Raw genomic sequence first — 12,267 nt, forward strand, 5'->3', positions numbered from 1 at the left:
ACAGAATGGGTGATACTTTAATCTCCTACATAATTTTTTTCTTAAAATATCAGCATAGCGTAGGAAACGAGAATGTCGAAGGTATGGAAAAGGAATGCAAGTTAAAAGGAAAAAATAAAAATAACACACCTTTGTGAGGAGCATGAAGATGACGTCACCACTGTCAGCATGCAGAGCCGTCACCACTTCTTCATACAGAGTCACCAGTTCAGAAGGTGAGGCATTGGGAGTGAAGTAAGGTGACAGCAGGTTACACAGACGTCTGTTCTGCAGGATGGTCTTCAGCATGCGCTTACACTCTGTTCGACTGTCCCTAATGAAGACCTGGGACCAGGAAAATCAGGCTATTGAATAATCAGTGCTTACTACCGACTAACAATACCAGTCAGAAATTTGGACACACCTTCGAATTCAATGTTTTTTTTTCTTTATTTTTATTAATTAAAACACTTCACGTCTTAAAGTAACGATGGATGTCGTTTCTCTTTACTTAGTTAAGCGGTTCTTGACATAACATGGATTAATACAGTTGTGGAATAGGGCCATTTATTGTACTGTACTTTTATTATTTACTATTTGATCTCAAAACACATTAAGGTGGCAAGAAATTGCACTAATTAGCTTTTTGACGAGGCACAGCTGTTAATTGAAAAGCATTCCAGGTGACTACCTCATGAAGCTGGTTAAGAAAATGCCAATCGTGTAATGTGTAACACGTCATCAAGGTAAACGCTGGCTACTTTGAAGAATCTAAAATATGAAACTTTATTTTTAACACTTTTTTGTTTATCCCATAATTGCATACATGTTATTTCATAGTTTTGATGTCTTCAATATTGTTTAACACTGTAGAAAATAGTCAAAATACAGAACAACCTATGAACGAGTAGGCATGTCCAAACTTTTGACTGGTAACATAGGTAACTTTTATATGCGTATACCTTTATTAAAAATATCACACACGTCACATGTGACCGTATGAGTAATGTCTCATCTCATCTCATTATCTCTAGCCGCTTTATCCTTCTACAGGGTCGCAGGCAAGCTGGAGCCTATCCCAGCTGACTACGGGCGAAAGGCGGGGTACACCCTGGACAAGTCGCCAGGTCATCACAGGGCTGACACATAGACACAGACAACCATTCACACTCACATTCACACCTACGGTCAATTTAGAGTCACCAGTTAACCTAACCTGCATGTCTTTGGACTGTGGGGGAAACCGGAGCACCCGGAGGAAACCCACGCGGACACGGGGAGAACATGCAAACTCCACACAGAAAGGCCCTCGCCGGCCCTGGGGCTCGAACCCAGGACCTTCTTGCTGTGAGGCGACAGCGCTAACCACTACACCACCGTGCCGCCATGAGTAATGTGATTACATGAAAAACATGAAGGTGCATTTCACCATGAAATCGCAGGGCAACACACGTGATGTAACATACTGCAGGTGACATAAACATGATCACAAGTGGAAAAAAAAAAAAAACATGCACTACATGTGAAAAAGTAACATGAAAATAAGTGTATCATCATGTCATGGGAAAAAAAAAAAAAAAAAATCACATGCAGTAAAATAAAAGCATGTCCTACATGTGAAAAGTCAACAGGTGAATCGTTTCAAAACCACGTGTGAAATTCACGTGACCTTGATTTGGCTTTACTGTAATGTTAGTACTGCCATGCATAACCAAAACTGCATGTTTCCCTACAAAATCTCAAAGTAAATAAATAAATGACAATTTTGAGAAGGGGGGGATGCAAATACACACACAAAAAAATCTGCCTTAATAAATGAATAAATGACTCTACCTGCCCCAGGATCTCCACACAGGAAGTGAAAAACTGGCGTGTCGGGGGGTGTCTCTGGGTGTCCTCACAAATTAAAGACACAATCTGATAGAAGGCTGTAATGCCTACTTTCTGCATGGCAGGCGATGGGTGTAACTTGTATGCATTAACAAGGGTCCTATACAAGGAAAAATACAGAGAAGAGGATGATGGGAATGTTTATTAATGACAAGCAATGTACCCATCATGCATCTTTAAATCACAAAACACTGCTATTTGGAAAGTTGCTGAAAACGAAGTTTTGTTGTGTTTTATGTGCAACGACAATAAAACCATTATCTATGATGCTCCAATTAATCCAAACATAATTTATCACAAACCAAAAAAAAATATTACGAGCAAACAAACAGAAAAAACACAAAGATTCTGTAACAAAAAAAAAAAACAGCTGAAGACTGCTGTGTGGATGATCGGGTACTGACGTTATGAAGTTCTCAGTGTGCACGGCGGCCTCAGCTAGGCTCTGAGGAAGAGGCTTTACTGCGTCTATCTGAAGCTGCTTAATGTCACTCTTCAGGGATTGGATCTGAGTCTCCACTGGTTCCACTTTGTGCATGCCTGCGTACTAGATAACAAAGACACCAGATTATACCAGGAAACGAGAAGATAAATCCAAGAAGAAGAAGAAGCCTTTGTCACATGCACACTCAAGCACAGTGAAATTCATCCTCTGCATTTAACCCATCTGAAGCAGTGAACACACACAAAAGTGAGCAATATATAACCCTTTAGAATTTTCTATATTTCTGCATAAATATGACCTCTAAAACATCATCAGATTTTCACACAAGTCCTAAAAGTAGATAAAGAGAACCCAGGTAAACAAATGAGACAAATATTATACTTTGTCATTTATTCATTGAGGAAAATTATCCAATATTACATATCTGTGAGTGGCAAAAGTATGTGAACCTCTAGGATTAGCAATTAATTTGAAGGTGAAATTAGAGTCAGGTGTTTTCAGTCAATGGGATGACGATCAGGTGTGAGTGGGCACCCTGTTTGATTTAAAGAACAGGGATCTATCAAAGTCTGATCTTCACAACAAATGTTCGTGGAAGTGTATCATGGCACGAACAAAGGAGATTTCTGAGGACCTCAGAAAAAGCGTTGTTGATGCTCATCAGGCTGGAAAAGGTTACAAAACCATCTCTAAAGAGTTTAGACTCCACCAATCCACAGTCAGACAGACTATGTACAAATGGAGGAAATTCAAGACCATTGTTACCCTCCCCAGGAGTGGTCGACCAACAAAGATCACTCCAAGAGCAAGGTGTGTAATAGTCAGCGAGGTCACAAAGGACCCCAGGGTAACTTCTAAGCAACTGAAGGCCTCTCACATTGGCTAATGTTCATGAGTCCACCATCAGGAGAACATTGAACAGCAATGGTGTGCATGGCAGGGTTGCAAGGAGAAAGCCACTGCTCTCCAAAAAGAATATTGCTGCTCATCTGCAGTTTGCTAAAGATCATATGGACAAGCCAGAAGGCTACTGGAAAAATGTTTTGTGGACGGATGAGACCAAAATAGAACTCTTTGGTTTAAATGAGAAGCATTATGTTTGGAGAAAGGAAAACACTGCATTCCAGCAGAAGAACCTTATCCCAGCTGTGAAACATGGTGGTGGTAGTATCACGGTTTGGGCGTGTTTTGCTGCATCTGGGCCAGGACGGCTTGCCATCATTGATGGAACAATGAATTCTGAATTATACCAGCGAATTCTAAAGGAAAATGTCAGGACATCTGTCCATGAACTGAATCTCAAGAGAAGGTGGGTCATGCAGCAAGATGACGACCCTAAGCACACAAGTCATTCTACCAAAGAATGGTTAAAGAAGAATAAAGTTAATGTTTTGGAATGGCCAAGTCAAAGTCCTGACCTTAATCCAATCGAAATGTTGTGGAAGGACCTGAAGCGAGTAGTTCATGTGAGGAAACCCACCAACATCCCAGAGTTGAAGCTGTTCTGTACGGAGGAATGGGCTAAAATTCCTCCAAGCCGGTGTGCAGAACTGATCAACAGTTACCAGAAACGTTTAGCTGCAGTTATTGCTGCACAAGGGGGTCACACCAGATACTGAAAGCAAAGGTTCACATACTTTTGCCACTCACAGATATGTAATATTGAATGATTTCCTCAATAAATAAATGACCAAGTATAATATTTTTGTCTCATTTGTTTAACTGGTTTCTCTTTAGCTACTTTTAGGACTTGTGTGAAAATCTGATGATGTTTTAGGTCATATTTATGCAGAAATATAGAAAATTCTAAAGGGTTCACAAACTTTCAAGCATCACTGTACATATATACATATCTATATCTCTCTATTTTATATGCCCAGAGCAGTGGGCAGCTATACTACAGCACCCAGGGAGCAGTTGGGGGTTAGGTGCCTTGCTCAAGGGCACTTCAGTCCAAGGCCACCCAGTGTTAACCTAGCTGCATGAGCAGGAATACAGAACACAGTGAGATCTGGTTGGAAGTTAATATATGCTGATGTATCTAGAACACACCTTCACTGTTATATGTGCAGAGCCCTGGCATGGCTGCCCTCCTTTACCAGTGCATTCCAACTGCATGAAGAGCTGCTCTTCACGGTTGGTATAGAGTTGAGGCAAAATCTCTAAAAGCTCATTGTCCAGCGCCACCTGCTGCGTCTCACGCACTGCTGCTAACCTGAGTAACACAGAGCTTCAATTTGACTTTCAGTAACATCAGTTGAAAACTAGGCATCTGAAAACACTATGACTGTGAATTGTACATCATTTTTTTGCATAATGTGGTCAAATAAACTATTTTGAAAAAGGTGTTACGATTATACTATTCTGGTAATGATATTACAGAAAGATGGATCATCTTTTATATAAAAAAAGCAAAGGTGAGTTTAGTGACAATATAAAATGAACAACATATTCAACGAGTAATATTTTGATCTGAGACATACCGGTATAGTGGGGCAAAAAAGTATTTAGTCAGTCACCAATTGTGCAAATTCTCCCACTTAAAAAGATGAGAGAGGCCTGTAATTTTCATCATAGGTATACCTCAACTATGAGAGACAAAATGAGAAAAAAAAAATCCAGAAAATCACATTGTCTGATTTTTAAAGAATTTATTTGCAAATTATGGTGAAAAATAAGTATTTGGTCAATAACAAAAGTTCATCAATACTTTGTTATATACCCTTTGTTGGCAATGACAGAGGTCAAACGTTTTCTGTAAGTCTTCACAAGATTTTCATACACTGTTGCTGGTATTTTGGCCCATTCCTCCATGCAGATCTCCTCTAGAGCAGTGATGTTTTGGGGCTGTTGCTGGCCAACACGGACTTTCAACTCCCTCCAAAGATTTTCTATGGGGTTGAGATCTGGAGACTGGCTAGGCCACTCCAGGACCTTGAAATGCTTCTTACGAAGCCACTCCTTCGTTGCCCGGGCGGTGTGTTTGGGATCATTGTCATGCTGAAAGACCCAACCACGTTTCACTTTCAATGCCCTTGCTGATGGAAGGAGGTTTTCACTCAAAATCTCACGATACATAGCCCCATTCATTCTTTCCTTTACACGGATCAGTCGTCCTGGTCCCTTTGCAGAAAAACAGCCCCAAAGCATGATGTTTCCACCCCCATGCTTCACAGTAGGTATGGTGTTCTTTGGATGCAACTCGGCATTCTTTCTCCTCCAACCACGACAAGTTGAGTTTTTACCAAAAAGTTCTATTTTGGTTTCATCTGACCATATGACATTCTCCCAATCCTCTTCTGGATCATCCAAATGCTCTCTAGCAAACTTCAGACAGGCCTGGACATGTACTGGCTTAAGCAGGGGGACACGTCTGGCACTGCAGGATTTGAGTCCCTGGCGGCATAGTGTGTTACTGATGGTAGCCTTTGTTACTTTGGTCCCAGCTCTCTGCAGGTCATTCACTAGGTCCCCCCCGTGTGGTTCTGGGATTTTTGCTCACCGTTCTTGTGATCATTTTGACCCCACGGGGTGAGATCTTGCGTGGAGCCCCAGATCGAGGGAGATTATCAGTGGTCTTGTATGTCTTCCATTTTCTAATAATTGCTCCCACAGTTGATTTCTTCACACCAAGCTGCTTACCTATTGCAGATTCAGTCTTCCCAGCCTGGTGCAGGTCTACAATTTTGTTTCTGGTGTCCTTTGACAGCTCTTTGGTCTTGGCCATGGTGGAGTTTGGAGTGTGACTGTTTGAGGTTGTGGACAGGTGTCTTTTATACTGATAACGAGTTCAAACAGGTGCCATTAATACAGGTAACGAGTGGAGGACAGAGGAGCCTCTTAAAGAAGTAGTTACAGGTCTGTGAGAGCCAGAAATCTTGCTTGTTTGTAGGTGACCAAATACTTATTTTACCGAGGAATTTACTAATTAATTTATTAAAAATCCTACAATGTGATCTCCTGGATTCTTTCCCCCCATTCTGTCTCTCATAGTTGAAGTGTATCTATGATGAAAATTACAGGCCTCTCATCTTTTTAAGTGGGAGAACTTGCACAATTGGTGGCTGACTAAATACTTTTTTGCCCCACTGTATCTCCATATGGAGATTTCTAAAAGGAGTAAAAAATGTTTCTGTATTAACATAATAACGTCCTCTTTCTGGCAAACGTTCATCTGCTACAAACTTTATACATTTAAAAAAAAAAGTGATTTTTTTAAAAGTGAAAAAAAAGTGAAAATCATTGCATGCAACATTTATTTCTTAAATTACCCTGGAGATTACTGTCTGCAAAATCTGATGCTCTGTAATGGAGAGTGAAATTTCTAAATTGTGACCTAAAATAGGTTATATGATGCATTAAATGAGTGGTCATACAATCACAGTTACTATAAAGGAAATTCTTCCCTTTACAGTCTTAACACTATAATACATCTTACTTGGCTTGGTGTTGTAGCTTAGTGAGGTCTTCCTGGATGAGAGTAGTAGATGTGTGTACATCAGAAAGGCTGCCAGTAGAGATATCGGGTACTGGGGCCTTCAAAGGAACTAATAATAGCGCACACTGGGGGGAATCATGTTTCTTCAGGTTAGTGAGGATACGCTCTCGTGCTACAAGGAACCAACAGAGGAGGATTTTGAGAAAGTAATATTCAGAGGAGGGAATCTGAAAAAGAGTCATGTTTTTCTATTCTCGTCTTTATTAAAGTATAAAAATTTAATCTTTGTAACTATGGTAGTGCAAAATAAATAGCATTCCTGCAAACAAGGGGAGTGTTTCAACCTGTTTACTAAATTACAGACAAGAAAGTTTGCTGATGACAAATGGAGCCGATAATATTAACATTTATTACGTAAAATAATGCATTCTGCTCATATTGGCTAAAATATTAAATTTCATCCATTTTAACATGTACTATAAGTTTAAAAAAAAAAAAAAGTGAACAAACCAGCATGAGGATTGATGAAGTCAGTGAAGATGGAGCTGCTGTTCCTCTGAGAGAACGAAGGTTCACTTTTGACTTTCACCCACAGGTTAAGAACTTCATTCAACTCATGCTGAACTCGCTCAATGTCTATATACTCCATCCATGGCTCCTATTAAAAAAATAAAAATAATTTAAAAAAATGCTACATTAGTGCTACATTTCATCTCAAATCATCCATACCTGAACTTTGTAGAAGAGTCTAATTTTACCAAATGTGGCTCGAAAACAGGAGCACATATCCAAGAAAACCCCCCAAGGAGGAGCCTGAAGGACCTGCGGGGCTAAACTTGAAATTTCAATCCTGTCACTTTTTTGTTTATTTAACTGCAAATCCAAGGAAAGTTCTACAGAGGCGTTTCTACAGAGTATAGGTATGGATGTCCTCCACATAGTAGAAGTAATAGTAGTAAAAGGAGAAGACAACAAAGAAGGAAAAGACCCTGACGTCCAATAAACACAATAGCCTGTCTAGTGGTGTAATATTTTCTGTTGCTTGAGTTTGCGCAAAGTAACATTACTTAGAATACCACTTGTACAGGAAGGGACAGAGCAGGCTGTAGTTCCTGAGGAGGCTGTGGTCCTTTAACATCTGCAGGAAACTCCTGTGGATGTTCTATCAGTCCGTGGTCGCCAGTGTCCTGTTTTACACCGTGGTGTGCTGGGGGGGCAGCACATCCAAGAAGGACGCATCCAGGCTGGACAAACTGATCAGGCGGGCCGGCTCTGTGGTCGGCATGAAGCGGGACTCTCTGGTGACGGTGGCAGAGAAGACGACTATGGACAAAATACTGAACATCATGGACGATGCCAGTCACCCTCTGCACACCGTCATCAGCAACCAGAGGAGCCTGTTCAGTGACAGAATGCTCCTTCCCAAGTGCAGGACTAACAGACTTAAAAACTCCTTTGTCCCTCACGCCATCAGACTGTACAACTCCTCTCTGGGGGGGAGGAGGGGTAACAGGAGGACAGGAAGGAGCAGTAGCCTAGCCTGACAATACGCAATACTGGAAAATGTGCAATACACAGTGCCTTGCAAAAGTATTCCTACCCCTTGAACTTTTTCACATTTTTCCACCTTACAACCATGAACTTAAAAGTTTTTTTATTGAGATTTTATGTGATAGACCAACATAGAGTAGTACATAATTGTGAAGTGAAACGAAAATGATAAATGGTCTTCAAAATTTTAAATAAAAATCTGAAAAATGTGGTGTGCATTAGTATTCAGCCCCCTGTCCTCTGACACCTCTAAATACAATCCAGTGCAATCAATTGCCTTCAGAAGTCATCTAATTAGTTAATAGAGTCCTACTGTGTGTAATTTACTCTCAGCATGAATACACTTGTTCTGTGAAGGCCTCAGTGGTTTGCTAGAGAACACTGAAGAACAAACAACATCATGAAGACCAAAGAACTCACCAGACAGGTCAGGGATAAAGTTCTGGAGAAGTTTAAAGCAGGGTTAGGTTATAAAAAAAAATATCCCAAGCTCTGAACATCTCAAGAAGCACTGTTCAATCCATCATTCAAAAATGGAAAAAGTATGGCACAACTGCAAACCTACCAAGACATGGCCGTCCACCTAAACTGACAGAGCAAGCAAGGAGAGCACTGGTCAGAGAAGCAGCCAAGAGGTCCATGATCACTCTGGAGGAGCTGCAGAGCTGTGCACAGCTCAGGTGGGAGAATCTGGGCACAGGACAACTATAAGTCGTACACTCCACAAATCTGGCCTTTTTGGAAGAGTGGCAAGAAGAAAGCCATTGTTGAAAGACAAGCATAAGAAGTCCCGTTTGCAGTTTGCCAGAAGTCATGTAGGGGACACAGCAAACATGTGGAAGAAGGTGCTTTGGTCAGATGAGACCAAAGTTGAACTTTTTGGCCTAAATGCAAAGCGCTATGTGTGGCAAAAAACTAACACTGCTCATCACCCTGCACACACCATCCCCACTGTGAAACATGGTGGTGGCAGCATCATGCTATGGGGATGCTTTTCTTCAGCAGGGACAAGGAAGCTGGTCAGAGTTGATGGGAAGATGGATGGAGCTAAATACAGGGCAATCCTGGAAGAAAACCTGTTGGAGGCTGCAAAAGACTTGAGACTGGGAAGGAGATTCACCTTCCAGCAAGACAATGACCCTAAACATACAGCCAGAGCTACAATGGAATGGTTTAGATCAAAGAATATTCATGTGTTAGAATGGCCCAGTCAAAGTCCAGACCTAAATCCCACTGAGCATCTGTAGCAAGACTTGAAAACTGCTGTTCACAGACGCTCTCCATCCAATCTGGCTGAGCTTGAGCTATTTTGTAAAGAAGAATGGGCAAAAATTTCAGTGTCTAGATGTGCAAAGCTGGTAGAGACATACCACAAAAGACTTGCAGCTGTAATTGCAGCAAAAGGTGGCTCTACAAAGTATTGACGCAGGGGGGCTGAATACTAATGCACATCACATTTTTCAGATTTTTATTTGTTTAAAATTTTGAAGACCATTTATCATTTTTGTTTCACTTCACAATTATGTGCAACTCTGTGTTGGTCTATCACATAAAATCTCAATAGAAAACTTTTAAGTTCGTGGTTGTAAGGTGGAAAAATGTGAAAAAAGTTCAAGGGGTATGAATACTTTTTCAAGGCACTGTAATGTGCAATGCCTCTTCTGTTGGACTCTTCCCCATATCTTATTCTTTTTTTTATATTTGTATATGCAAATACCTAATTTAATTTATCTAGAAGTTTTTCTCTATTTCTATTCTCTGTTTATCCTGTAATGATGCTACTGGAATTTTACTTTCCCTGAGGGAACCCGCCCAAAGGGATCAATAAAGTTCTATTTAATCTAATCAAATCTAATCTAATCTAGAATATTCCTATACAAATAATCTCAAAAACATGTTAAAAATTTTTTTTTTTAAATAAAAAAATTACAACAACGTCCTCCATGTCCATATAATATTTCATATATAATTAGGTCATATTTATATTCTTAGGTAAAACGTGTCTTTAAAAACCAACAAACTAACAAACAAACAAAACAATCATGGTTATAACAGTGATGGATTACTGAGCAAAGAGGAAAAACCTCTGGTAAGATTCTACCTGTTGGCCCTGCATAATTGCGGCTAGGTGATGAGCATCGTACTGTTTCGGCAATGAGGGTAAGTACAATTCCTGTTTCTGTATGCTTTCATCATCCATCCATAATGCAAAGGCACTGAAAAGCCTTGCAAGGGAGGAAGAAAAAAAGAAAAACATATTTCAGAGTTTGTGTATTATGACATCTAATAATACAAATAAATAACCATACAAATAAACTTATAAAAATAAATACTACACACATACCACACATACATAATAGTACCTAATTACACAATGTCATTATGGTACCTGTATTTCATGAATAGAAGTATTACATTTTAAGATCTTTTCACTCAATTCAGGTCATTCTTATACTATCACCAACATGAGGACATACCTAACCAGTTCAACATGCAGCTGAGGAGAGGTCATGGACTGAGATATAGGGGTTCCTGGCGTCGCCTCTCCTTCACTGTGTGTGTCCTTGGATGGACTCGGCACTTTCAGAGCCTTGCCAGCTGCATGGTGAAAGTCACACACCTCCACCAGCCGCTGCTTGAGCTCCTTTAGCAGAGTGAGGTGTGCAGCACTGTGGAAATAGCGCTTCCCAATACAGCCTTTAGCTTCCAGTCTAAAAAAAAAATATATCACATAGAAAAGATGTCCATCTCACGGACTATGTGACTTAATACTGTAGCCTGCTACAGAGGCAACGTTGGAACAGCAGAAACTCACCCAAACTCTGGGCCAGGCTGGCGAAGGTAGAGATGTAGGAATTTCTGCCAGATGAGAGGCAAAAGCGGGTGATCTGCCGATGTAGCCAGGGCCTGCTGAGCCCACCGATAGACCATGAGTCTCTGCAGGCAAGGCACCACATGCAGCTTCAGGCGCAGCTGAGCCTTCTAATGAAGCACAATAATGCACCAAACAATTAAAATGTTAAATCCATTGTGTAAATATACGAGTGCAAACACTTAAATGTTACACTTTCTAAAGAATTTGACTGGAATTTAGTTAGTAAAGAATATATACTTTAATATAAATAACTGAATAATAAGCTCGCATAACAAAGGGGGAAAAAATGCTTGCCACTGTGCGGGTTAATTTCTAAGAGTTAAAGGCATTAACTTTAATGGAAAACATATTTGATATTTTACAATATTTCTCCATTTCATGTTTAAAAATTAGCAATATCCTACTATATACACAGCCTGGCCAATAAAAAAAAAATTGCTGCTTGAATTTACATAAGCAAATACTTAAGAGCCTTTGATTGGATAATTATTGCAGTGATTAATATGTTTCAGCTGGCAACGATTCTTTTAACGCTAACTGATGCAGTGAGTAGCTTCTCATTTATTAAACAACCATGTTGGAAGATGTATTCTGTGCTCATGGAAAAGATGTTACTGCGTTTCTGTAATCAAGCAAAGAAAACAACTTAGGAGATTGCTGACGTTACTAGAGTTGGGTTAAGAACAATCTAACGTATTATTAAAACCTGGAAGGATAGTGGTGATCCGTCAGCTTCCTGGAAAAAAATGTGGTCGGGGGGAAAAAAAAAATCTTGACTGACTATGATCAGAGATCACGTAAATCAGGGGTTCTCAACCTTCTGCAACCTGGGCCCCACCAAAGCTGGTTCATTGTAGTTGGGGGCCCCTCTTCTCGCCCCGCCCCCCCCCCCAAACACACTCACCCGCAGTGACGCCACCCGACCTACAGCACCTTATATCGACCGATAGATAGATAGATAGATAGATAGATAGATAGATAGATAGCCCTGGGCTAGATTATTATTATTATTATTATTATTATTATTATCATTATTATTATTATTAGTAGTAGTAGTAGTAGTAGCAGTAGCAGCAGTAGTAGCATTAT

At 40.2% G+C, this 12,267-nt stretch overlaps 1 protein-coding gene across 2 annotated transcripts in view; it reads right to left on the reverse strand.

The window, feature by feature from the left end:
• epg5 (ectopic P-granules autophagy protein 5 homolog (C. elegans)) overlaps positions 1-12,267 on the reverse strand; it is a 71,474-nt gene that overhangs the window by 15,245 nt on the left and 43,962 nt on the right. For both annotated transcript variants that reach the window (XM_060907307.1, XM_060907308.1), the window contains exons 23-31: positions 11,119-11,285; positions 10,781-11,014; positions 10,405-10,528; positions 7,263-7,410; positions 6,753-6,924; positions 4,367-4,529; positions 2,274-2,416; positions 1,813-1,969; positions 130-324 (exon numbers count right to left, since the gene is read on the reverse strand). In XM_060907307.1, the coding sequence (XP_060763290.1) occupies positions 130-324; positions 1,813-1,969; positions 2,274-2,416; positions 4,367-4,529; positions 6,753-6,924; positions 7,263-7,410; positions 10,405-10,528; positions 10,781-11,014; positions 11,119-11,285 (1,503 nt within the window). The remainder of the gene's footprint in view (positions 1-129; positions 325-1,812; positions 1,970-2,273; positions 2,417-4,366; positions 4,530-6,752; positions 6,925-7,262; positions 7,411-10,404; positions 10,529-10,780; positions 11,015-11,118; positions 11,286-12,267) is intronic.

Source organism: Neoarius graeffei, chromosome 24 (assembly GCF_027579695.1).
Source record: "Neoarius graeffei isolate fNeoGra1 chromosome 24, fNeoGra1.pri, whole genome shotgun sequence".
Classification (NCBI taxonomy): domain Eukaryota; kingdom Metazoa; phylum Chordata; class Actinopteri; order Siluriformes; family Ariidae; genus Neoarius; species Neoarius graeffei.